The following is a 22,965-nucleotide window of genomic DNA, read 5'->3' as shown; positions in this document are numbered from 1 at the left end:
GGGCGTGTTTGCGTGCATCCGTGGGGCTCTTGGTTGGCGGGCATGAAGGGGCGAGATTCTGGGGGTGCAATTTAGTGCGGGTGGCCAGAAGCTACTGAACATAAATTAAAAAAATTAGATAGCACAACTGCTGGCGTCAGTACATAACATACATACACTGGCCTCTGCCCCCATATCATACATTACATACACATATCATACATCCACCCGCCGCTGCCCCCCCCCCACATCATACATTACATACACACATCACACATACATCATACACACATTACACCATACATATGCCCACATCATACATCCACCCGCTGCTGCCCCCCCACATTATACATTACATACACTTCTGAGCAGTGGCCCCCGGCTACTGAAATCAGTTGGGGGCCGCCACCCCCTCCATATACCCTGAGTGCCGGTGTGAGGTGCAGACTTGCATCCCATGCAAGTCTGCATCTGCTCCTGCGCCTCACGCTGGCATTAACTAAAAATAAGAGGGAAGTCTGTCTGTCCCTGCTTGCCCGATACAGGGCTAACTAAATGTATGAAAAAGTGTGTCACATGCTCCTCCATGGAACGATATGATGCGATCGGGAGAACTGGACAGCGGAGCCGGGCCGCACAGCAGCAGGTATCGGACATGGTATCGGGGACATTAAATGAGACCCCGATACCATGCAGATGCCAAGTATCGGCCCCGATACCGATACTAGCATCAGTACATCCCTAATTAAAAAGTCTATTTTCCTAAATTGCATTGCTTATCCTCGTTGAAGCGGAACTGCTCGCTCCTCCTCTACCTGTTTGCTCCCTCCCTCCATCAAGCATGAAAGATAGCGTCCTGTATTGGAATGTGGCAAAGATAAAAAATACGTAGAAGGAGTTTTAACCAAGAAGCTGCTTTTCACACCCAATTCACCTCACTTCCTGCACACAGCATTGTATAACCGTATTCTATTCCTCTGTAATAAAAGAAAGCATCATCTCAGCTAACAGGTGTCTAGGTGGTCTTTCCTAGTGTGTACACCGCTTCTGATAAAACTAATCAGAAAGGGGGCAGATCTTCACTGGGTACAACCAGGATCTATTTCACAAGCAGCACCAAGCAGTAACTCTTCAAAGACACTCTTACCCAGTAAAGCTGCTGAGTTTGTTGTTGCAGGGATTCCTCTTTCAGCTGCTGTATTAGATCTGCCTGCTCCAAAAGCCAGATCTCACGGCTGCGCAGACATTCAAGGTGGCGACTAATGCATGACTGGATCTGGGCCTTCACCTGCCGACATCAAAAGGAAGTTTCCAAAATTGTTGTTTTTTAATCCATAAAAAATTCAGGAAAGCACAAGAGGATAAACAATACATCTTGGATACTAGGATACATCCAGGCTTGTAATTATGCAGCATATATGCTTTATTGTAACAGCTGAACACTTGCAGAGCTGGGCCTAGTATTAGATAGTATTTTGCATGCTCTGCATTAAGAAAGGAACATTAAACTATACAAACAGCTTATGCTTTTAAATACCAGACACTCAAAACATGTTACTTTGTGTATTTATCAGATTCTACAATTAAATATTGATGTTTGTGATATTGTTGAATCACGAGAACGGGATGAAATCACAAGCTTGTGGTATTAAAAGATCCTGGTAGGTGGCAAAGAAATCCAAGTAAACACACAGACAAGTTCAGACAAAATATATTTTCACAGTATACTCTTAGGCTGCAGTCACACGGCCGTCTAGACCCGTCCAGTTCTTCTCCCGTCAAAAACAAAAACAGACTTTAAATTTTTTTTTTTTTAAAAGACAATAACGGATGTTACCCATCTGTATCCATTATTGTTCATCTAATAAACCAAAAAAAAAAATTTCATTTTTTTGTTCTTAGCATGCTCAGAAGTAAAAACGGATAAAAAAAAAAACTGATTGAAAAAACGGATGCAAACAGATTGCATTAAAGGCTCATCTGTTTCCCATAGACTTCAATGTTAAATTTACTGTATATGTTTTTTTCTTCCATTTTTTTTTGGATGAGAGAAAAAATACTGCGTGCACCGTCTTTTCTCCCGTAAAAAATAAAAAAATAAAAAACACGGAAATGAGCACAGAGGGGTGCAAACTGATGTGAAAGGATTGTAAAAAAAATCCCATTGACATCAATGGGATTATTTTACAACCGTTTGTAATCTGTTTACAAGCAGCAACAACGGAACCTAAACGGGGGAAATAAATTAAAAAAAACAAGGACAGACGGCTGTGTGAACCTACCCTTACCCAAGATACCATCATATAAAGCCCCCAGGCCTTTAATTTAATCTATTATTTAAACATTTACAACCAATGCTAAATATGACCTGTATAGTATTCAATCAAAAACCAGCAGGACACCAGAACCAGGCAATACAACTACCCAAAATGTACATAATAGACAAATAGACAGCAAATAAAAGTCTTCAGTGCTTGCCTGCTATTGCTGAGAATAAAACAATTGAGAATTTTAGTTTATGAATATATTTTCCTGCAGAAACAATGCAACAAGAGTTGCACCTACAGGAAGAAAGAGCCTAAAGAGAGTTCCCGGCCAGTCAGGTGATGCCTCATGGCGAATCAAGAGGAACTTGTTGTCTGTTTAGTGGGGGCGACTGTATCCATGAACTTTGTGTTATTAGGGCATTTACATCTGGTGTTAAGACTGCAGACATATATCCCTATTACATAAAGGTGTTGCACTACAGCAGATGTAGGTGCTGACCTGGAGATATACCCTGAAGGACGCATCTGTCCAAATACTTTTACACAAACTCAGACTCCTTAATTTAAATAAAAAAAATGTTTCATGCATATACTGTATGATATTTCTAGAGATTGTTCCAGCATTTTCACACCATAACAAGAATGAGACAAAACAGCTCAAAAACAAAGCCGTGTACAAATGCGCACGCACAATCATAGAAACGACATGTAGCAGCCGCCATTGCTTGTATTATCCCACAAGTAAGTGAAGTACTCACCTCTCTGCCATTGTCTTTCACTTGTTGCTCTGCCTTTAACAGTGCCTGAATAGCAGTTTCCAGTTCCTTTTTGGCTTGGAGGCATTTAGATAGTGGATCTTGGCCACAGGAACGAAGGTCTTGGTCCACATCCATTTCCTTCGGCATTTCTGGAAGGACAAACAACGTTATATGTTTAATAGATTCCTACAAAGCTGCTCTAAGATGCTAATAAATAAACAGACATATGCACTTGGGAAATGCTGTCACAATATAAAATATTTCAGTGCAAGACACAGATGATACTGTATGCACTTAATACAATAATATACAGTGACCCCCCGACCTACGATGGCCCCGACATACATAGTTACATAGTTAATACGGTTGAAAAAAAGACATACGTCCATCAAGTTCAACCAGGGATTGAAATACCATAATTTCAACATGCAATGGCCTCTCAGAGGCCATCGCATGTTGAAGGCAGCATCAACATACGATGCTTTTGTATGTCAGGGCCATCGCATAAACTGCTATCCGGCAGCGCTGACTTCTTCAGCTGCCACCGGATAGCCGTTTATGATGCCCTGTGTGCTGCGGTGATGGTCACTTACCTGTCCTCCGGGACGTCCTCTTTTCAGGATCCTCTGCATCGTCGGCACTCTCCATCAATGTCATCATGTTGCTGCGCATGCCGTCCCGTCATCCAATAGGAGCGGCGTGCGTAGCGACGTGATGGCGGCGACGGAGAGCGCGGATGCCAGGGAAGCAGAGGCCTTGCCGGAGTGTCGGGGACACGGCGGCAGCAATGGACAGCGACATCCCGGGCAGCAGTGACAGGTGAGTACAACTTCCTCTAACAGTGCTCTACAACCTGCGGACCTCCAGATGTTGCAAAACTACAACACCCAGCATGCCCGGACAGCCAACGGCTGTCCGGGCATGCTGGGTGTTGTAGTTTTGCAACATCTGGAGGTCCGCAGGTTGTAGAGCACTGTCCTATGCTTTACATTGCACGGATCCCTCAACATACGATGGTTTCAACTAACGATGGTCCATTTGGAACGGATTACCATCGTATGTTGAGGGACCACTGTAGTTGTTAAACACTTTTATCCAGCAGGTCCTTTGTGCTGTTTCTGGGAAAGCTGGGTGACAGCTAATATGATCCCCTTATCTAGGCTTGAGAAACAAATCTCCTTAGTAATGTAATGCTAAAGAGGGATCAGGACATCCAACAGCTGGATCCTTGACAAAAGCAAAAAGCACAGAACATCACGTCAAGCTCCTAGAACTGGTATTACTAGGAAGTTCAAGCTTCTAGTTGAGCCGGCAGGGGTGAGGACAAGGAACACATTCCAGGCTGTTTTTAGGACGGCCAAGAGAAACGGAAACTTCTACAGCAGGGAAAGCACATTCATTTTCTGAACAACCCCCACAAGCAGACCTAGAAGGTCCCCTTCATCACATGCTGTAAAACAGAGATATATACCTGAAAAACGGGCCAAATATTAAGGGTTTGGAAAACTAAGAAAACTTCTAACATGTCATAGCGACACATCTGATGTTTAGATCGGTCAATCCTGATCTGATGACACAACAGAAGTTGTTTTTAGGACTAAAGGGTTAATGTTCTTCCATGGTGAGAGCATCATAAAATGTGCGTAGACTTATAGACCAATGATGCTTCACCAGGAATTTTGGGAAGAAAGGATACACAAAGCAGCTCCCATTCTACCGTTTCAAAGCAGTTTTCCCTTAAAGGGTAGCTCCCACCATCATGTTTTTTTTTCTGTCCCTGCCTATTGCCCTTCTATCCCTAACACCCCTCCCTGCCTTTATTATTTTATTTATTTATTTTTTACTATTTTTAAAATGGCATTTAGTCTGCCTGGCACTACCAGGCAGACTTCCCCAGCAGGCACCACGTCACTGATGCCTGCTGGGGCCGACACTTCCGCCCTTAGTTCTCCTAACAGGGTGCCTCCAGCTGTTTCACCACTACAACTCCCAGCATGCTCTGACATCAATTGGCTGTCAGGGCATGCTGGGAGTTGTAGTGGTAAAACAACTGGAGGCAAACAGGACAGGAGCTTCATGGGGGAAGGAGTGAGCCAGGAGCCGATGCGGGAGGGACGGGTGCGGGGGAGCCTCTTCCTGCCGCTCGGTGAGTAACACCCAAACATCCCTCCGTGCCCCCCGTACCTTGCAGCAGTGCCCCCCACCCCCCCCCCCGTACCTTGCAGCAGCACAGCCCCATCCCCCCCCCCTGCACCTTGCAGCAGCGTCCCCCGTACCTTGCAGGAGCAGCCAACCCCCGCGCCTTGCAGCAGGACCGTCGGCGAGTGCGGGAAGCCGATGCGCAGCCCTGGCTGTTACTGCGCCTGCGCAAAATTTCGACTGATGCCCTGCCGGAATCAGTCAGAATTTTGCAGTGACATCACTCCGCACTGCATTCGGCCACTAGGAGGGCGCCCCTAGTGGCCGAATTTCAAATTGCTTTTAAAATGTTTTAAAAGCATTTTTTTTAATAAAAGTATATTAGAGATATGTTGTAGTACTTTACTACAACATATGAAAACATTTTTCTCATGACAGTGCCCGTTTAAAGGGGTTATCCAGGATTTTTAAAAAAGGAGCCAATTTCTTCCAAAACCAGCACTGCACTTCATTTGTATCAGATATTGCAGCTTAGTTGCAGTTGTAATACCACACACAATCGACATAGGAGGACAGGTGTGGTGCTGTTTTTAGGAAAAATAATAGCTCTTTTATTCATAATCCCTTTTAGGAGCATGTACATGTGGGTGTATGAGAACATTCCTGGGGGGGGGTGTCTTTGAAGCAGGATTCTGATGTGATCCTACTTTGTACCAGGCAGAGCCCGGACGGTATCAGTATCCAGGGGACGCAGCCATTAGCCTGAAGTGGTGATTGCTGCTGTGAGCCTATAAACCCTTTAGATCCTGCAATCAAAGTTGATCATGGGGCCTTAATGCAGTAGAATAACGGACCACCCCAGTGTGATTGCAGGGTCTGGATCTACTGACATGACGGCCGGATCTACCTACCTGCCTCCATGCCACTCGATCTTCATTTTGCATCTCCTGACTGCTTTTGCAGCCTGGATATAAAGAGCCTCAATGACACTGACAAGTGTTCGCAATCTAACAAGTCCAGAATTTCTGGTTTTTGGTCACTTCATACACCAGAAAAAAAAGTTGATTGAAAAGAGTCTGATCATAACACAAATGGTACCAATAAAAACTATAGATCGCAGCGCAAAAAATAGGAGCCTTGATACAGTTACAGGGGTCAAAAGAGCATAAACAAACTCCTTTCCTTACAAAGTTATCATTCAAGTAAAAATAATACAAACCCTATATAATACTGTTGTAATCACATTGGCCTAGAGAATAAAGAATGTATTATAGCAGTAAAGTGCACTGTCTAAAATATAAATAAAAAAAAATTCTTTAAAATACACATTCTACAATATCACAAAAAAAAATTCTGAAATCCATGTATTTTTTCTTCTTACTCAGTGAGATCAAACCAAAAAGGGTTAATACCTTGTTTATCTTTGCAAACACAAAGCCATATAAATGATAAGATCTTATACTGTATACACTATATCATTACAGCCTGGACACAAGTCACACTAGAAGAGATGGTGAATGTCATGTCAGCCACCTCCAGGCAGCACTATAAGGGCCCAAGTTCATGACCTGTCAATAATGTGTCTGAGCTCCCAGCTGTTATGACACTACAACTCCCAGCATTGCAGCAGACCAGTGGATTACTCCACACTGTATGATGTACGCATAGAAGCTTGTAGATCTTTCTATGTAACAATGAGCCATTCTGCAAACCCTTACTAAATACAATGCACACAAAACGCATCTCCCCTGTCCACACGCAGCCCCGGCGGTGTATGCGGTACCTGACTCACTGCACAGCCTCATCTCCCGGTCACCGGCCCCGCAGGAAGAAGCTCGCTCCGGCCTACAGCGGTTTAAAGCGCCCCGGTGACGTCACACGTGGGCGGGGCGTGCGAGCCATCAGGCCGCCACTAGGAGAAGTCAGTCGCTCACGTACACAGCTGATGGGGAGCACAGAGGGGGGACAGTGACGGGCGGCAACAAGTCCCCTTACCGGGGCCCACACTGCACCAGTCATATCAATTACCGTACACAACTAGTCTACAGCAGGACTCACTTCTACCGTTCACACTTTACAAATATTTAAGCAAAACAGCAGATAGTAATGTTTGTGACCATTTTAGGTAGTCGTTAAAGACGTAAGGTTTGAACGTAGCCTTACGCACTGTAAGAAATACGGCTGCGCTTTACCATCCATATGGCGCCCACAACACCCAACCCCAGGTTGTAGCTCTAGTGATCCCATAGGATCCCATGGTTCTCCAGATGATGGGCAGAGGAGACAGCTGGGGGGCAGTTGTTTGACTGGATTTCTCAGGATGAAATACTGAACATTTTCTACTGAAAGCAATTGCAAAACCTATTGGATCTACCTGCTTTACAACATATCTGACAGTGCCCATTTAAGCGTGGTCTCCCTCTAGGCACTTCTGTATAAAACATGGCTGGACCATACAAAGCACTTGCCGCCTTTGTGTCACAAGCAGAGCCCTCACTCCTCCTATATGAATAATACTGGAATCATTTATTCCTTTTTGATCACTTTTTAACCCCTTGGGGGACTCAGGGCTTTTCCGTTTTTTTTTTCTGCACTTTCATGTTTTTTCCTCCTCACCTTTTAAAAATCATAACCCTTTTTATTTTGCACCTACAGACACATATGATGGCTTTTTTTGTGCGCCACCAATTCTACTTTGTAATGACATCAGTCATTTTACACAAAAATCAAAGCGAAACAAAAGAAAAAAAAAAAACACTCCATTTTGTAATTTTGGGGGCTTCAGTTTCTACGCAGTAAATTTATCGGTTAAAATGACACCTTATCATTATTCTGTAGGTCCATACGATTAAAATGATACCCTACTTATATAGGTTTGATTTTATCTTACTTCTGGAAAAAATCATAACTACATGCACAAACCTCAATAACGTTTTTTATTTTTCCGCATACAAGGATGTTTGAGGGCTCATTTTTTGCGCCGTGATCTTTTTATCAGTCCCATTTTGTTTTGATCTGACTTTTTAAATGCTATTTATGGTATAAAAAGTGACTAAAATACGCTATTTTGGACTTTGAAGTTTTTTTTTACGTGTATGCCATTGATCGTGCGGATTAATAATAGATTTCTTATAGTTAAGACATTTACTCACCTGGCGATACCACATATGTTTATATTTATTAACATAGTTTTTTTTTTATGGGAAAAGGTGATTTAAACTTTTATTAGGGAAGGGGTTAAATATTAACTTTATTTTTTATTTTTATACTCTTTTTCCCCATAGGGGACTATAACCTGCAGTACATTGATTGTCAGCACTGATCAATGCTATGCCATAGCATTGCATTGATCAGTGTCATCGGCAGCCAATTGCTCAAGCCTGAATCTCAGGTTTGGAGCAATCAATCACCAATTGGACGCCGGAAGCCTTTAGGATCTATTTACATGTACAATATCCTGCTCATATTTGATGAGCAGGATTTGCATCTGCACATTTGAAGCTGGGTTCAGCTATTTAGTGCATACAAACTGCAGCTTCAAATCCTGCGCATCAAATATGCGCAGGATACTCTACATGTAAATACAGTGACCCCCCGACCTATGATGGCCCCGACATATGATCAAATCAACATACGATGGCCTCTCAGAGGCCATCGCATGTCGATGTCAGCATCGACATACGATGCTTTTTTATGTCGGGGCCATCGCATTAAGTGCTATCCGGCAGCGCCAAAAGCTTAAGCTGCTGCCAGATAGCAGCTTAATGTTCCCCGTGTGGTGCGTTAAGTATTACTTACCCCTCCACGATGCTCCAGGGTGCCCTCCGGGTCCAGCGCTGGTCTTCCGGTGTCTTCTCGGCCCTCTCAGATGATGTCAATACGCTGCTGCGCACGTCATCCAATAGGAATGGCGTACGCAGCGGCGTAATGACATCGCTACGCAGGCCCAGTAAGGCCTTGCAGAAGACAGCAGAGGACCGGAGAAGACAGCAGAGGACCGGAGAAGATCAGGAGGGCCCAGCGGAGGCCCGGGGTCACCATCGGGAGCGGCGGGGACACCATCGCGAGCGGCGGGGACAGGTGAGTACAGCTTCCTATACTTTACATTGCACAAATCCCTCAACATACGATGGATTCGACAAAGGATGGCTCGTTTGGAACGAATTGCCATCGTATGTTGAGGGACCACTGTACATTCTTTAAACTATATTAACCTTCTGTTAGAAGGAAAGAAACAATAGGGAAATCCCATTTCCCTATAAAAGGAGCACTGTGATGCCATACAACTTATCCAAAGCATAGGGGATAAATGTATGATCACAGGGGTCCCCCCCCCTGTGATCTCCTGCACAGCACTCCGGTTATCCCCAGGAACAGAGAACGTCGGTACGAACCACTGGCCGACACCCCCCCCCCCCCCCTCTATGTATGTCTATGGGAGAGCCGGAGATACAGCATTCGGGTATCTCTGGTTTTCACATAGAGATGGAGAGAGGCAGGGTGCCGTGCAGGGTCCCAATGGTGGGATCACCCCCGATCAGACACTTACCCCCTATCCTTTGGGAAGGGGATAAGTTGTATTCCTTTGAAATAAAAAGTCTGAACAAGCCCGTTAGTTAATGCTTTGGAAACTTTATGCCCAGAGTGCCTTTTATACAGGGGTGGGGAACATTTTTCCTGCCAAGGGCCATTAAGATATTTATTAAAACATTCCAGGCCATAAAAATTATCAGCTTAAAAACTGAGCTGCTATATTTAGTCAAAACAAATAAATGAATTAACTCACTCCTAGGGTGATTGCTAGAACGGCTTCTCTTCGGTGAGGCATGCAGTCACATGACCACTTGTGCCTCTGATGTATAGATATGTTGTCAGAAGCTCAAAATGGGCTGTCCACATATCCATGGTCGCATTGGCAAGGACCCCATTTAATCCAATGACCCGATTGTAGTCACTTTGTGAGAAAGTTGGGGTCATTTCTGAAGTGTATCCGACTATTGATTTGGACTGAAAAGCGAGTCAGAGCACGATTGGTTCTAGCCAAAAGTCGGATTCGCTTAGAAAATGACCCGAACTAAGTCACTATGGGAGAGATTTATTAAAACATGGCCAGAGGAAAAAGATGCCCAGTTGCCCATAGCAATCTGATTGGTTGCTATGGGCAACTTTTCCTTTTGCACAGGTTTTGATAAATCTCGCCCTATGTGACTATATTCATGTTATTGGATTGAATGGGGCAGTGCCGATCAGTGCATCAGATCTTAATGCAACCTTAGCAGGTATTCATTATGTTGCTACTGACAACAGCTTTTCCAGGGTTGTGTTAGTTTGGAGGTAGCTTGCCCCTGTAGGAAGTCCCCCCCCCCCCTTCCAATATGTGGCTTGCCGGCTCAAGGTAGACCTCCAAAGATAACTTGCTCCCTGTATGTAGGACCTCTCTGTAGGCTGCTTACCTTCAGGTGGATCCTACATACACTGCTCAAAATAAAGGGAACACTTACACAACACAATGTAACTCCAAGTCAATCACACTTCTGTGAAATCACACTGTTGAATTGTTGTGCAAATGGAACAGACAACAGATGGAAATTATAGGCAATTAGCAAGACACCCCCTATAAAGGAGTAGTTCTGCAGGTAGTGACCACAGACCACATCTTAGTTCCTATGCTTCCTGGCTGATGTTTTGGTCACTTTTGAATGCTGGCGGTGCTTTCCCTCTAGTGGTAGCATGAGACAGAGTCTACAACCCACACAAGTGGCTCAGGTAGTGCAGCTCATCCAGGATGGCACATCAATGCGAGCTGTGGCAAGAGAGTTTGCCGTGTCTGTCAGTGTAGTGTCCAGAGCATGGAGGCACTACCAGGAGACAGGCCAGTACATCAGAAGATGGAGAGGAGGACGTAGGAAGTCAACAATCCGGCAGCAGGACCGCAACCTCTGCCTTTGTGCAAGGAGGAGCACTGCCAGAGCCCTGCAAAATGACCTCCAGCAGATCACAAATGTGCATGTGTCCACTCAAACGGTCAGAAACAGACTCAATGAGGGTGATATGAGGGGGCACGATGTCCACAGGTGGGGGTTGTGCTAACAGCCCAACACCGTGCAGGACGTTTAGCATTTGCCAGTGAACATCAGGATTGGCAAATTCGCCACTGGCGCCCTGTTCTCTTCAGAAATTAAAGCAGGTTCACACTGAGCCCATGCCACAGAGTCTGGAGATGCCGTGGAGAACGTTCTGCTGCCTTCAACATCCTCCAGCATGACCGGTTTGGAGGTGGGTCAGTAATGGTGCGGGATGGCATTTCTTTGTGGGGCTGCACACCCCTCCATGTGCTTGCCAGAGGTAGCCTGACTGCCCTTAGATACAGAGATGAGATACTCAGACCCCCTGTGAGCCCATATGCTGGTGTGGTTGGCCCTGGGTTCATCCTAATGCAAGACAATGGCCTAATGCAAGACAATGCTAGACCTCATGTGGCTGGAGTGTGTCAGCAGTTCCTACATGATGAAGGCATTGATGCTATAGACTGGCCTGCCAGTTCCCTAGACCTGAATCCGAGACATAATGTCTCGCCACATCCACCAAGGCCACGTTTCACCACAGACTGTCCAGGAGTTGGCGGATGTTTTAGTCCAGGTCTGGGAGAACATCCCTCAGGAGACCATCCACCACCTCATCAGGAGCATGCCCAGGCATTGTAGGGAGGTCATACGTGCACGTGGAGGCCACACACACTACTGAGCCTCATTTTGACTTGTTTTAAGGACATTACATCAAACTTGGATCAACCTGTAGTGTGGTTTTCCACTTTGATTTTGAGTGTGACTCCATATCCAGACCTCCATGGGTTGATACATTTCCATTGATAATTTTTGTGTGATTTTGTTGTCAGCACATTCAACTATGTAAAGATGAAAGTATTTCATACAATTAGTTATTTCATTCAGATCTAGGATGTGTTCTCTTAGTGTTCCCTTTATTTTTTTTAAACAGTGTATATGGGGCAAACAAAGGGGTCCTACATATGTCACTCATTGAGTGTAAGAGATGCACATGGCCACAAGGAACATCACTAGAGGCCAGATACCCCTAGACATTTCACATGCTAGGACACCTGTGGTGGTGCTAAGCCCTTTAGCATCTTTCCTGCTAAAATGGGGGGTCCAGAATGGATGAGGTTGCTGGCCTTATAAAGCCCACAGGCTGGAGGTTCCCCACCCCTGCTGTAAGAGCATATGGATGTCCCCCTCTGAAGGGAAGGATACATGTATTTCCATACAGCTATGAGAACCAGTAATCCGTTTGAAACACGTAAGGGTGTTCTTTCATCTTATTTTTAATTTACAAATGTGTTCAGCCAGATCATGGGGACCCAAGTGGCTGCAGTGGATGCAGAAATGATTAAAAGCAGGAGTATAGTATTTTTTGTTGTTGTATGTCATGTTTTAAATCCATTCTGCATGCAGTGCTGCGCTTGAGTCTTCCCGGCAGCTATGACATATCCAAATACACTGCAGCCACTGTCCTCAGGTGGTCTCGTACTAACTACTGTCGGGGCCAGCACTTGATCGGGGTAGTCAGGGTAGGCTTGTCATGAAGAACAATAAATAATGCAGCAGGGAGGACTGCAAAATTGGTTTCAGCAAGACAGATTATTATAGTGACTAGAGATGAGCGAACTTACAGTAAATTCCATTCGTCACGAACCTCTCGGCTCGGCAGATTACTTTTCCTGCATAAATTAGTTCAGCTTTCAGCTGAACTAATGCGGCATAGTGCGTTACTGATGGTAGCCTTTGTTACTTTGATCCCAGCTCTCTGCATGTCATTCACTAGGTCCCCCTGTGTGGTTCTGGGATTTTTGCTCACAGTTCTTTTTGGCACCATGGGGTGATCATTTTGAGAACTTGCGTGGAGCCACAGATCGAGGGAGATTATCAGTGGTCTTGTATGTCTTCCATTTTCTAATAATTGCTCCCATTGTTTATTTCTTCACACCAAGCTGCTTGCCCATTGCAGATTTAGTCTTCCAAGCCTGGTGCAGGTCTACAATTTTGTTTCTGGTGTCCTTCGACAGCTCTTTGGTCTTGGCCATAGTGGAGTTTGGAGTGTGACTGTTTGAGGTTGTGGACAGGTGTCTTTTATACTGATAAGTTCAAACAGGTGCCATTAATACAGGTAACGAGTGGCAGACAGAGGTAACTCTGAAAGTTACAGGTCTGTGAGAGCCAGAAATCTTGCTAGTTTTAAGGTGACCAAATACTTATTTTACCGAGGAATTTACCAATTAATTCATTAGAAATCCTACAATGTGATTTCCTGTATTCTTTCCCCCCCCCCCCCCCCCCATTCTGTCTTTCATAGTTGAGGTATACCTATGATGAAAATTAAAGGCCTCATCTTTAAAATGGGTGAACTTGATTAATTGGTGGCTGACTTAATACTTTTTCTTCCCCACTGTACACAGTTAGTGTGTCGTGTGTAGTCCATTTCTTTACAGTTCCATACCTACTACTTGTTCCATGTGCAGGGCCTTGTGAGTACAAAGATCATATGCAAACAAAACAAGAAGTATCCATTTTTGTGCATCAGCACTATTCTGGCACTTTCTTTTGGTTTACACAGTTCATGTGTGCTAAGCATGCAACTAAACCCATGTCAGCATATATTTATATAGGTAAGTGCTCCTGAAAGAGTAACTGAAACTTCATGGCTCAGAAGCACACTGTGCCAAGATAATAGTTTCTTAAAGGGATACTGTCAGCGAGTTCACTCACACTAAACCCAATATACTGGGTGATAGTGTGGGTGAACTGGAGTCCATTAAAGGGTTCACTTTTTTGTGTACCCTGGCCGATTAGTTCTCCCCCGCAAAAATTGTATTTTCGGTCTTCTCAGTGGCGCTTTGAAGGCGGGTCCCCCGTTTGCATATTAATTTTCTTGAACCTCATGTCCTAGTGACGTGGAGTCACATGCCCCCTGAGCACAGCGCTCTGTCTGCAGAGCGCATGGGTCGGAAGTTTTTAGGCAGCTCTCCTGTCCTGATAAAATGAGAACTGTCCGTCTGGAGTGCGCTCTGCTCAGTGCAACTCCGCATGCGCTGGGCGCATTTGCAGTTACAGTGCGCAGAGAGATCTCCGGTCACACAGCTCAAACCTCATCAGGACGTGAGAGTTGCGTAAAAACTTCAGGCGCATGCACTCTGCAGACAGAGAGGTGCGCTCAGGGGTCACGTGACTCCACTTCACTATTACGTGGGGTTGAAGAAAATTAATATGCAAACAGGGGCGGGCTTAGGCCCCTTCCACCGGGACCTAAAACGTGACGGACGGCAGGGTACCCGCCTTCAAATCGCCACTGAGAAGATAGAAAAAACAACTTTAGCAGGGGAGAACTCAGCAGCCAGGGCACACAAAAAAGTGAACCCTTTTTGGACTCCAGTTCACCCACACTATCACCAAGTATATTGGGTTTAGTGTGGGTGAACTGGCTGACAGTTTTCCTTTTAGACCTGCTAAGTGCTTTTTTCCAATATTGCTTTTGTAAACCTTTACCAATGTTATCTTTAAACTCCATAGATGGGAACTGCCCAAAAAATCTAATTTCTATAACTATTTTTTAGGAAAACACTGCTGACAAAACACTTAAGGGTAATGCTAGTTGCTACAAGGCAAATTTGGCCATGACACAGGTCACGCATTCAAAGATCATTGGGGGAGATTTATCAAAACCTGTGCAAAGGTTGTCCAGTTGCCCATAGCAACCAATCAGCTTGCTGCTTTCATTTTTAACAAGGCATCTGCAAAATGAAAGAAGTGATCTGATTGGTTGCTATGGGCAACTTTTCCTTTGCACAAGTTTTGATAAATCTCCCCCATTGTGTCCAGCTGCCTGAATTGTGCGGCTTCACATCCAGGATGAATGGTTGTGTCCCAGCACAACCACAATCCCTTTCATCAGCTCCAATGCAGTACAATTCAGAAAGCACAAGACAACGATCTTTGGCTGTATGACCAGTGTCATTGCTAGAGTCACCATGTAGACTTAGTCTTATTCCCATCCCATAGAGTGATATCATATTGCTAGAATGCCACTAATGGCTGAACGTGGGAGTCAGGTTGCTAAAGTGACCCTTTAAATGTGTGATTCTGGACTTGGTAATGGTGCAGATCTAAAACAGTGAAATATGTTTACATGAAAATATCCTAAATTGTAGACAATGGCATCTACATTTAAAAAATGTGCAATAAAAACTAACTTTAAAATTATTTCACTTTTGTTTTTTCTAAAAATTATTTACTTTCTAAGTTGTGTTCGCACACTGGTGCAGTCCTTGAGTCACTTAGAAGTCCAGACATATGGAGCTTCTTCAAAACTAAATACAACGAACAAAGAAATTATGAAATACAACCATAGAGTTCAAAAGGCAGAAGAACAATTGTTTCCAGGCAGACTACTACAGTCTCACTGCAAAAACATAAAGGATTGAAGATGTGCTCACAATATACACAGATTGTCCTTCATGGTATACGGCTGTAATTACGACTCACAACAAGCCCAGGAAGGTCAGCAGATAAACCAGCCTCTACAGCCTCCTGTCAAAAACAAAGTCAGCAACTTCAGAAAAACAAAAGCCTCAGATTACTGAAAATATTTAGAAACTGAAACATTACCAACCACTGTGCAAAACAAGGCCCGTATTTACTACAAATTTCCAGCCTTTACCACAGAGGAAAACCCTTTGCGAAAACGGTTCCCTCTTGGGGAACCCCTACAACTACCCCATACCTACTGTAAGGCTCATTTCAAGACAGATCTAAACCTTTGACTAAGTACCTTACAATCCTGCTTGGAAAATACATAGTACTATCTACTAGACTACTTCCACAAAAGGTGAGTATAGTGCAATAAGCCCCGATCCTCCACATATCTGTACATCAATCAGGAACAATCGCAGTCTCCATCATCCCAGCGCTTACTGTTGTGTGCAGCACAATGCTCATGTTCCTGACAACAATCACAATAAGGAAATTAATGGAGTTATGCGTTGTCATTGAAAGTATTGATTAGGAATGCCCTGATACCATTTTATTTTTTTAAGATCAAGTACTAGTACGGATACCTATTTATTTAATTATTTATTTTTTTAAACCTGTTCAGGACCCATGACGTATGCATACGTCTTCACACCCTGGGTCTTAAGGACCCATGACGTATGCATACGTCATGGCGTTTTCCGGTCTCTGCCGCACGCTGGGCAGAGATCGGAACTGGATGCCTGCTGAAATCCTTCAGCAGGCATCCAGGGCAAACGCCGAGGGGGGCCATGTCGGCCCCTCATGTCGGCGATCGCCGCAAATCGCAAGGGAAATCGCCCTTGCGATCTGCGGCGATACCGGGCTGATCGGGTCTCTGGGACCCGACCGCCCGGTAATTTCGCATGATCCCGGCTGTCGCAGACAGCCAGGACCATGCTGGAGTATCGGAGCGAGGTGGCAAGCCGGCCACCTCCTCCGATCCCCTGCGATCTGTCGGTTAGTTAACCGATCAATCGCAGGAGGGGGGGCGGTTACTTCCTCCCGTCCTGCCCGGCCCCTGAAAGTCCGGAGAGGACGGGAGGAAGACCGGAGGACGCGGCGGGGGACGGGGGAGTGCTGGGGACCGGCCCCGGTACTTACCTCGTCCCTTAAGACCCGGATCCAGACGATGAAGACGGCGGCGGCGGCGACAGGTGAGTAGATCTTCAGCCGCGGTCGGGCCCTTTACAGCAATGCACGTCGCCGTAAAGCGACATGCATTGCTGTAATAGGACCCTGTAAACTACAACACAGCCCTTGGCGTCTGGGCATGCTGGGAGTTGCAGTTTTGCAACATCTGGAGGTACACAGTTTGGAGACCACTGTGCCCTTCCAGATGTTGCAAAACTACACATCCTCAGCATGCCCTTACTGTCCAGGCATGCTGGGAGTTGTAGTTCTGTAACATCTGGCCCTTCAGATGTTGCAGAACTACAACTCCCAGCATGCCTGGACAGTTTTGGCATACTGGGAGTTGTAGTTTTGCAACATCTGGAAGGGCACAGATTGGGAACCACTGTATTAGTGGTCTGCAAACTGTAGTCCTCCAGATGTTGCAAAACTACAACTCCAAGCATGCTGGGAGTTGTAGTTCGGCAACATCTGGCTCTAAAGATGTTGCCGAACTACTACTCCCAGCATGCCTGAGAATGTTTGGGAGTTGTGGTTTTGCAACAGCTGGAGGCACACTGGTTGGGAAACATTGTTTCCTAACTCAGTGTTTCCCAACCCGTGTGCCTCCAGCTGTTGCAAAACCACAACTCCCAAACATTCTCAGGCATGCTGGGAGTTGTAGTTTTGCAACAGCTGGAGGTCCCCCCCTGTGAATGTACAGGGTACATTCACATGGGCAGGGGGCTTACAGTGAGTATCGGGCTGCAAGTTTGCGATGCAGCAAATTTTGCGCGGCAGCTCAAACTCGCTGTAATCCCCCCGCCCGTGTGACTGTACCCTAAAAACACTACACTACACTAACACAAAATAAAATAAAAAGTAAAAAACACTACATATACACATACCCCTACACAGCCCCCCTCCCTCCCCAATAAAAATGAAAAACGTCTGGTACGCCACTCTTTCCAAAATGGAGCCTCCAGCTGTTGCAAAACAACAACTCCCAGTATTGCCAGACAGCCGTTGACTGTCCAGGCATGCTGGGAGTTTTACAACAGCTGGAGGCACCCTGTTTGGGAATCACTGGCGTAGAATACCCCTATGTCCACCCCTATGCAAATCCCTAATTCAGGCCTCAAATGCACATGGCGCTCTCTCACTTTGGAGCCCTGTCGTATTTCAGGGCAACAGTTTAGGGCCACATATGGGGTATCGCCGTACTCAGGAGAAATTGCCTTACAAATCTTGGGGGTCTTTTTCTCCTTTCACCCCTTATGAAAAGGTGAAGTTGGGGTCTACACCAGCATGTTAGTGTAAAAAAAAATAAACTTTTTACACTGACATGCTGGTGTTGCCCTATACTTTTCATTTTGACAAGAGGTAAAGGGGAAAAAAGCCCCACAAAATTTGTAATGCAATTTCTCCCGACTACGGAGATACCCCATATGTGGGCACAAAGTGCTCTGGGGGCGCACAACAAGGCCCAGAAGGGAGAATGCACCATGTACATTTGAGGTGATTTGCACAGGGGTGGCTGATTGTTACAGCGGTTTTGACAAACGCAAAAAAAACAAAACCCCACATGTGACCCCATTTCGGAAACTAGACCCCTCACGGAATGTAATGAGGGGTGCAGTGAGAATTTACACCCCACTGGTGTCTGACAGATCTTTGGAACAGTGGGCTGTGCAAATTAAAAATGTTGTACAGCCCACTGTTCCAAAGATTTGACAGACACCAGTGGGGGGTAAATGCTCATTTTATGCCTTGTTACGTTCCTCAAGGGGTCTAGTTTCCAAAATGGTATGCCATGTGGGGGTTATTTTGCTGTCCTGGCACCATATGGGCTGCCTAAATGCGACATGCCCCCCGAGCAAAATTTGCTCTCAAAAAGCCAAATATGACTCCTCTTCTGAGCATTGTAGTTCGCCCGTAGTGCACTTCAGGTCAACTTATGGGGTACCTCCATACTCAGAAGAGATGTGGTTACAAATTTTGGGGGGTATTTTCTGCTATTAACCCTTGTAAAAATGTGAAATTTGGGGGGAAACACACATTTTAGTGATTTTTTTTTTACGTATGCAAAAGTCGTGAAACCCCTGTGGGGTATTAAGGCTCACTTTATTTCTTGTTACGTTCCACAAGGGGTCTAGTTTCCAAAATGGTATGCCATGTGTTTTTTTTTGCTGTCCTGCCACCATAGGGGCTTCCTAAATGCGACATGCCCCCGAGCAAAATTTGCTCTCAAAAAGCCAAATATGACTCCTTCTCTTCTGAGCATTGTAGTTCACTCATAGTACACCTCAGGTCAACTTATGGGATACCTCCATACTCAGAAGAGATGGGGTTACAATGTTTGTGGGGTATTTTCTGCTATTAACCCTTGCAAAAATGTGAAATTTGGGGGGAAACACACATTTTAGTGAAATTTTATTTTTATTTTTTTACATATGCAAAAGTCGTGAAACCCCTGTGGGGTATTAAGGCTCACTTTATTCCTTGTTACGTACCTCAAGGGGTCTAGTTTCCAAAATGGTATGCCATGTGGGGGATTTTTGCTGTTCTGGCACCCATAGGGGCTTCCTAAATGCAACATGCCTCCCAAAAACCATTTAAAAAAAACGTACTCTCCAAAATCCCCTTGTCGCTCCTTCGCTTCTGAGCCCTCTACTGCGTCCGCCGAACACTTTACATAGACATATGAGGTATGTGCTTACTCGAGAGAAATTGGGCTACAAAAATAAGTATACACTTTCTCCTTTTACCCCTTGTAAAAATTCAAAAATTGGGTCTACAAGAACATGCGAGTGTAAAAAATGGAGATTGTGAATTTTCTCCTTCACTTTGCTGTTATTCCTGTGAAACACCTAAAGGGTTAAAACGCAGACTGAATGTCATTTTGAATACTCTGGGGGGTGCAGTTTTTATAATGGGGTAATTTGTGGGGTATTTCTAATATGAAGACCCTTCAAATCCACTTCAAACCTGAACTGGTCCATGAAAAATTGTGAGTTTGGAAATTTTGTGAAAAATTGGAAAATTGCTGCTGAACTTTGAAGCCCTCTGGTGACTTCCAAAAGTAAAAACACATAAATTTTATGATGCAAACATAAAATAGACATATTGTATATGTGAATAAAAAAAAAAATTTTTGGGAATATCCATTTTCCTTACAAGCAGAGAGCTTCAAAGTTAAAAAAATGCAAAATTTTCAAATTTTTCATAAAATGTTGGGATTTTTCACCAAGAAAGGATGCAAGTTACCACAAAATTTTACCACTATGTTAAAGTAGAATATGTCACGAAAAAACAATCTCGGAATCAGAATGATAACTAAAAGCATTCCAGAGTTATTAATGTTTAAAGTGACAGTGGTCAGAATTGCAAAAAATGGCCGGGTCCTGAGGTGTAAAATGGCTGGGTCCTTAAGGGGTTAAAGTACTCGCCAATACTTTCCATTCTTTTTCCTAAGTTTTTTCTTTTTTACATGGGAAATTTTTTTTTTTTTTTTTTTTTTTTTTTAGAGGAAGGGCAAGATATCACTTCATGTTATTTTTTTTAACCCCTTAAGGACTGAGCCATTTTTCACCTTAAAGACTGAGCCCTTTTTTGCACATCTGACCACAGTTACTAAGCATTAATAACTCTGGGATGCTTTTACTGTTTATTCTGATTCCGAGATTGTTTTTTCGTGACATATTCTACTTTATATTAGTGGTAAATTTTCGTTGATACTTGCATAATTTCTTGGTAAAACACTCTAAAATTTTATGAAAAATCTAAAATTTTCGTAACTTTGAAGCTCTCTGCTTATAAGGAAAATGGACATCCTAAATAAATGATATATTGATTCACATATACAATATGTCTACTTTATGTTGGCATCATAAAGTTGATGTAACACCTGCGCTCCAGCCAGACACGCCGGCCGTGAGCGCTCTCTGCTTATGTCCCCGCTTCCTGCGTGGCTGGGATTCGCATCGCGGGAAGCGCCCACATGCGAATCACAGCCCGTCACTCACGTCCCTCATCTTCCGCCTCTCCGTGTACTCGCAAGGGTAAATAGAAGAAAATGCCCTCCTAAAATGTTTAACCCCATTTCTTCTGAGTATGGAAATACCTCATATGTGGATGTAAAGTGTTCTGCGGGCGAACTACAATGCTCAGAATAGAAGGAGCGCCATTGGGCTTTTGGAGAGAGAATTTGTTAGGAATGGAAGTCGGGGCCATGTGCGTTTACAAGCCCCCATGGTGCCAGAACAGTTGACACACACACACGTGCTACACACACACGTGACACCATTTTGGAAACTACACCACGAACAACAACAAAAAAAGACACCAGTAAGGTGTAAATGCTCAATGCACCCCTTGTTACATTCCTTGAGGGGTGTAGGTTCCAAAATGGGGTCACGTGTGTGTGTGTGGGGGGGGGGCACTGCTCTTGCACCACGGGGGTTTTGTAAACGAACATGGCCTTCAATTCCAGACACATTCTCTCTCCAAAAGCCCAATGGCGCTCCTCTTCTGAGCCCTGTAGTGCGCCCGCAGAGCACTCTACATCCACACATGGGGTATTTATATATTCAGAAGAAATGGGGTTACAAATTTCAGGGGGCTTTTTCCTATAACCCCTTATGAAAATGAAATATTTGGGATAACACCAGCATTTTAGTGAAAAATACAAATGTTTCATTTTTACTTCCAACTTTAACGAAAATTCTACAAACACCTGTGGGGTGTTAAGGCGTACTATACCCCTTAGTTACATTCTGTGAGGGGTGTAGTTTCCAAAAGGGGGTTACATGTGGGTTTTTTTTTTTTTTTTTTGCATCTGTCAGAACCGTTGTAACGATCAGCCACCCCTGTGGCTGATCACATCAAATGTGCATGGCACTCTCACTCATGAGCCTTGTTGTGCACCAGCAGAGCATTTTACAACCACATATGGGGTATTTCTGTACTCAGGAGAAATTGTGTTATAAATTTTGGGGGTCTTTTATCCTTTTACCTCTTGTGAAAATGAAAAGTATGGAGCAGCACCAGTATGTTAGTGAAAAAAATGTTATAACAACATGCTGGAGTAGACCCCAACTTTACCTTTTCATATAGGGTGAAAGGAGAAAAAGCCCCCCAAAATTTGTTGGGCAATTTCTCCATATGTGGCCCTAAACTGTTGCCTTGAAATGCGACGGGGCTCAGAAGTGAGAGAGCCCGATGCACATTTGAGGCCGAATTTAGGGATTTGCATAGGGGTGGACCCGGATGCAAGAATTACCCTACGATAGTTTTTCCCAAACAGGGTGCCTCCAGCTGTTGCAAAACTCCCAGCATGCCTGGACAGTAAATGGCTGTCTGGCAATACTGGGAGTTGTTTTGCAACAGCTGGAGGCTCAGTTTTTGGGTGAGGGGGGGGGTATATGTAGTGCTGGGCGTTATACCGGTTCATACTGAACACCAAAATTTTTGTCCTGCACGATATGAATTTTTCCCATAACGCAATACCGGTTGGGCCCCTCATCCTCGGGAAAGAATGAATTATCAACCCAGCGCTGCACTGTCCCCACATCGGGGAACTAATCATATGTGACCCGCGTGCGCTGTTCTGCTCACCCCCCCCCCCCCCCAAATTAATTATCAGCCCAGCGCTGCGCTTTCCCCATCGGGGAACAAATCACATGTCACCCGCAAGCGCTGCCCTCCTCGTCCTCCTGTTTGTTGCGGGCCGCTGGTACTGGAACACTGTACTGAACGCTGTATCTCTATGCCCGGGCTGCAAAAGATAAACAAAATAAACTTTAACTCACCTTCCCCCGTTGGTCTGGTACTGGCCTCACCTGCTTCCTGGGGACGGGAACGTCGGAGAGCCGTCAGCCTATCACCAGCTGCAGCAATGTTCTGCCTCGGCCGGTGATAGGTTGAGCGCACTGTCATGTAAGAAGCCGGTTTCTTACATTACAGTGTGCTCATCCTATCACAAGCCGAGGCAGGCTGATATTTAGGGGGGGAGAGAAGCAGAACAGCACTCACGGGTCACATGATTTGGGGGGGGGGGGGAAGAGAAATACCGTTACATACCGTGGAACCGCCATAAGTTACAAAAATACCGTGATACACATTTTTGGTCAT

At 44.7% G+C, this 22,965-nt stretch overlaps 1 protein-coding gene across 4 annotated transcripts in view; it reads right to left on the bottom strand.

Moving 5' to 3' along the window:
- The window catches only part of NCOA4 (nuclear receptor coactivator 4), a 47,960-nt gene that overhangs the window by 10,524 nt on the left and 14,471 nt on the right, over positions 1 to 22,965 (bottom strand). For 3 of the 4 annotated variants that reach the window (XM_056530909.1, XM_056530910.1, XM_056530913.1), the window contains exons 2-3: positions 3,005 to 3,153; positions 1,127 to 1,267 (exon numbers count right to left, since the gene is read on the bottom strand). In XM_056530909.1, the coding sequence (XP_056386884.1) occupies positions 1,127 to 1,267; positions 3,005 to 3,153 (290 nt within the window). Of the gene's footprint in view, positions 1 to 1,126; positions 1,268 to 3,004; positions 3,154 to 6,926; positions 7,083 to 22,965 lie in introns of those variants that run through there. The other variant, XM_056530912.1, reaches the window with a different exon arrangement.

Source organism: Hyla sarda, chromosome 7 (assembly GCF_029499605.1).
Source record: "Hyla sarda isolate aHylSar1 chromosome 7, aHylSar1.hap1, whole genome shotgun sequence".
In the NCBI taxonomy this organism is placed as follows: Eukaryota; Metazoa; Chordata; class Amphibia; order Anura; family Hylidae; genus Hyla; species Hyla sarda.
Note: the sequence above shows the minus strand (reverse complement) of the source record. Positions and strands in the feature narration are given on the sequence as shown.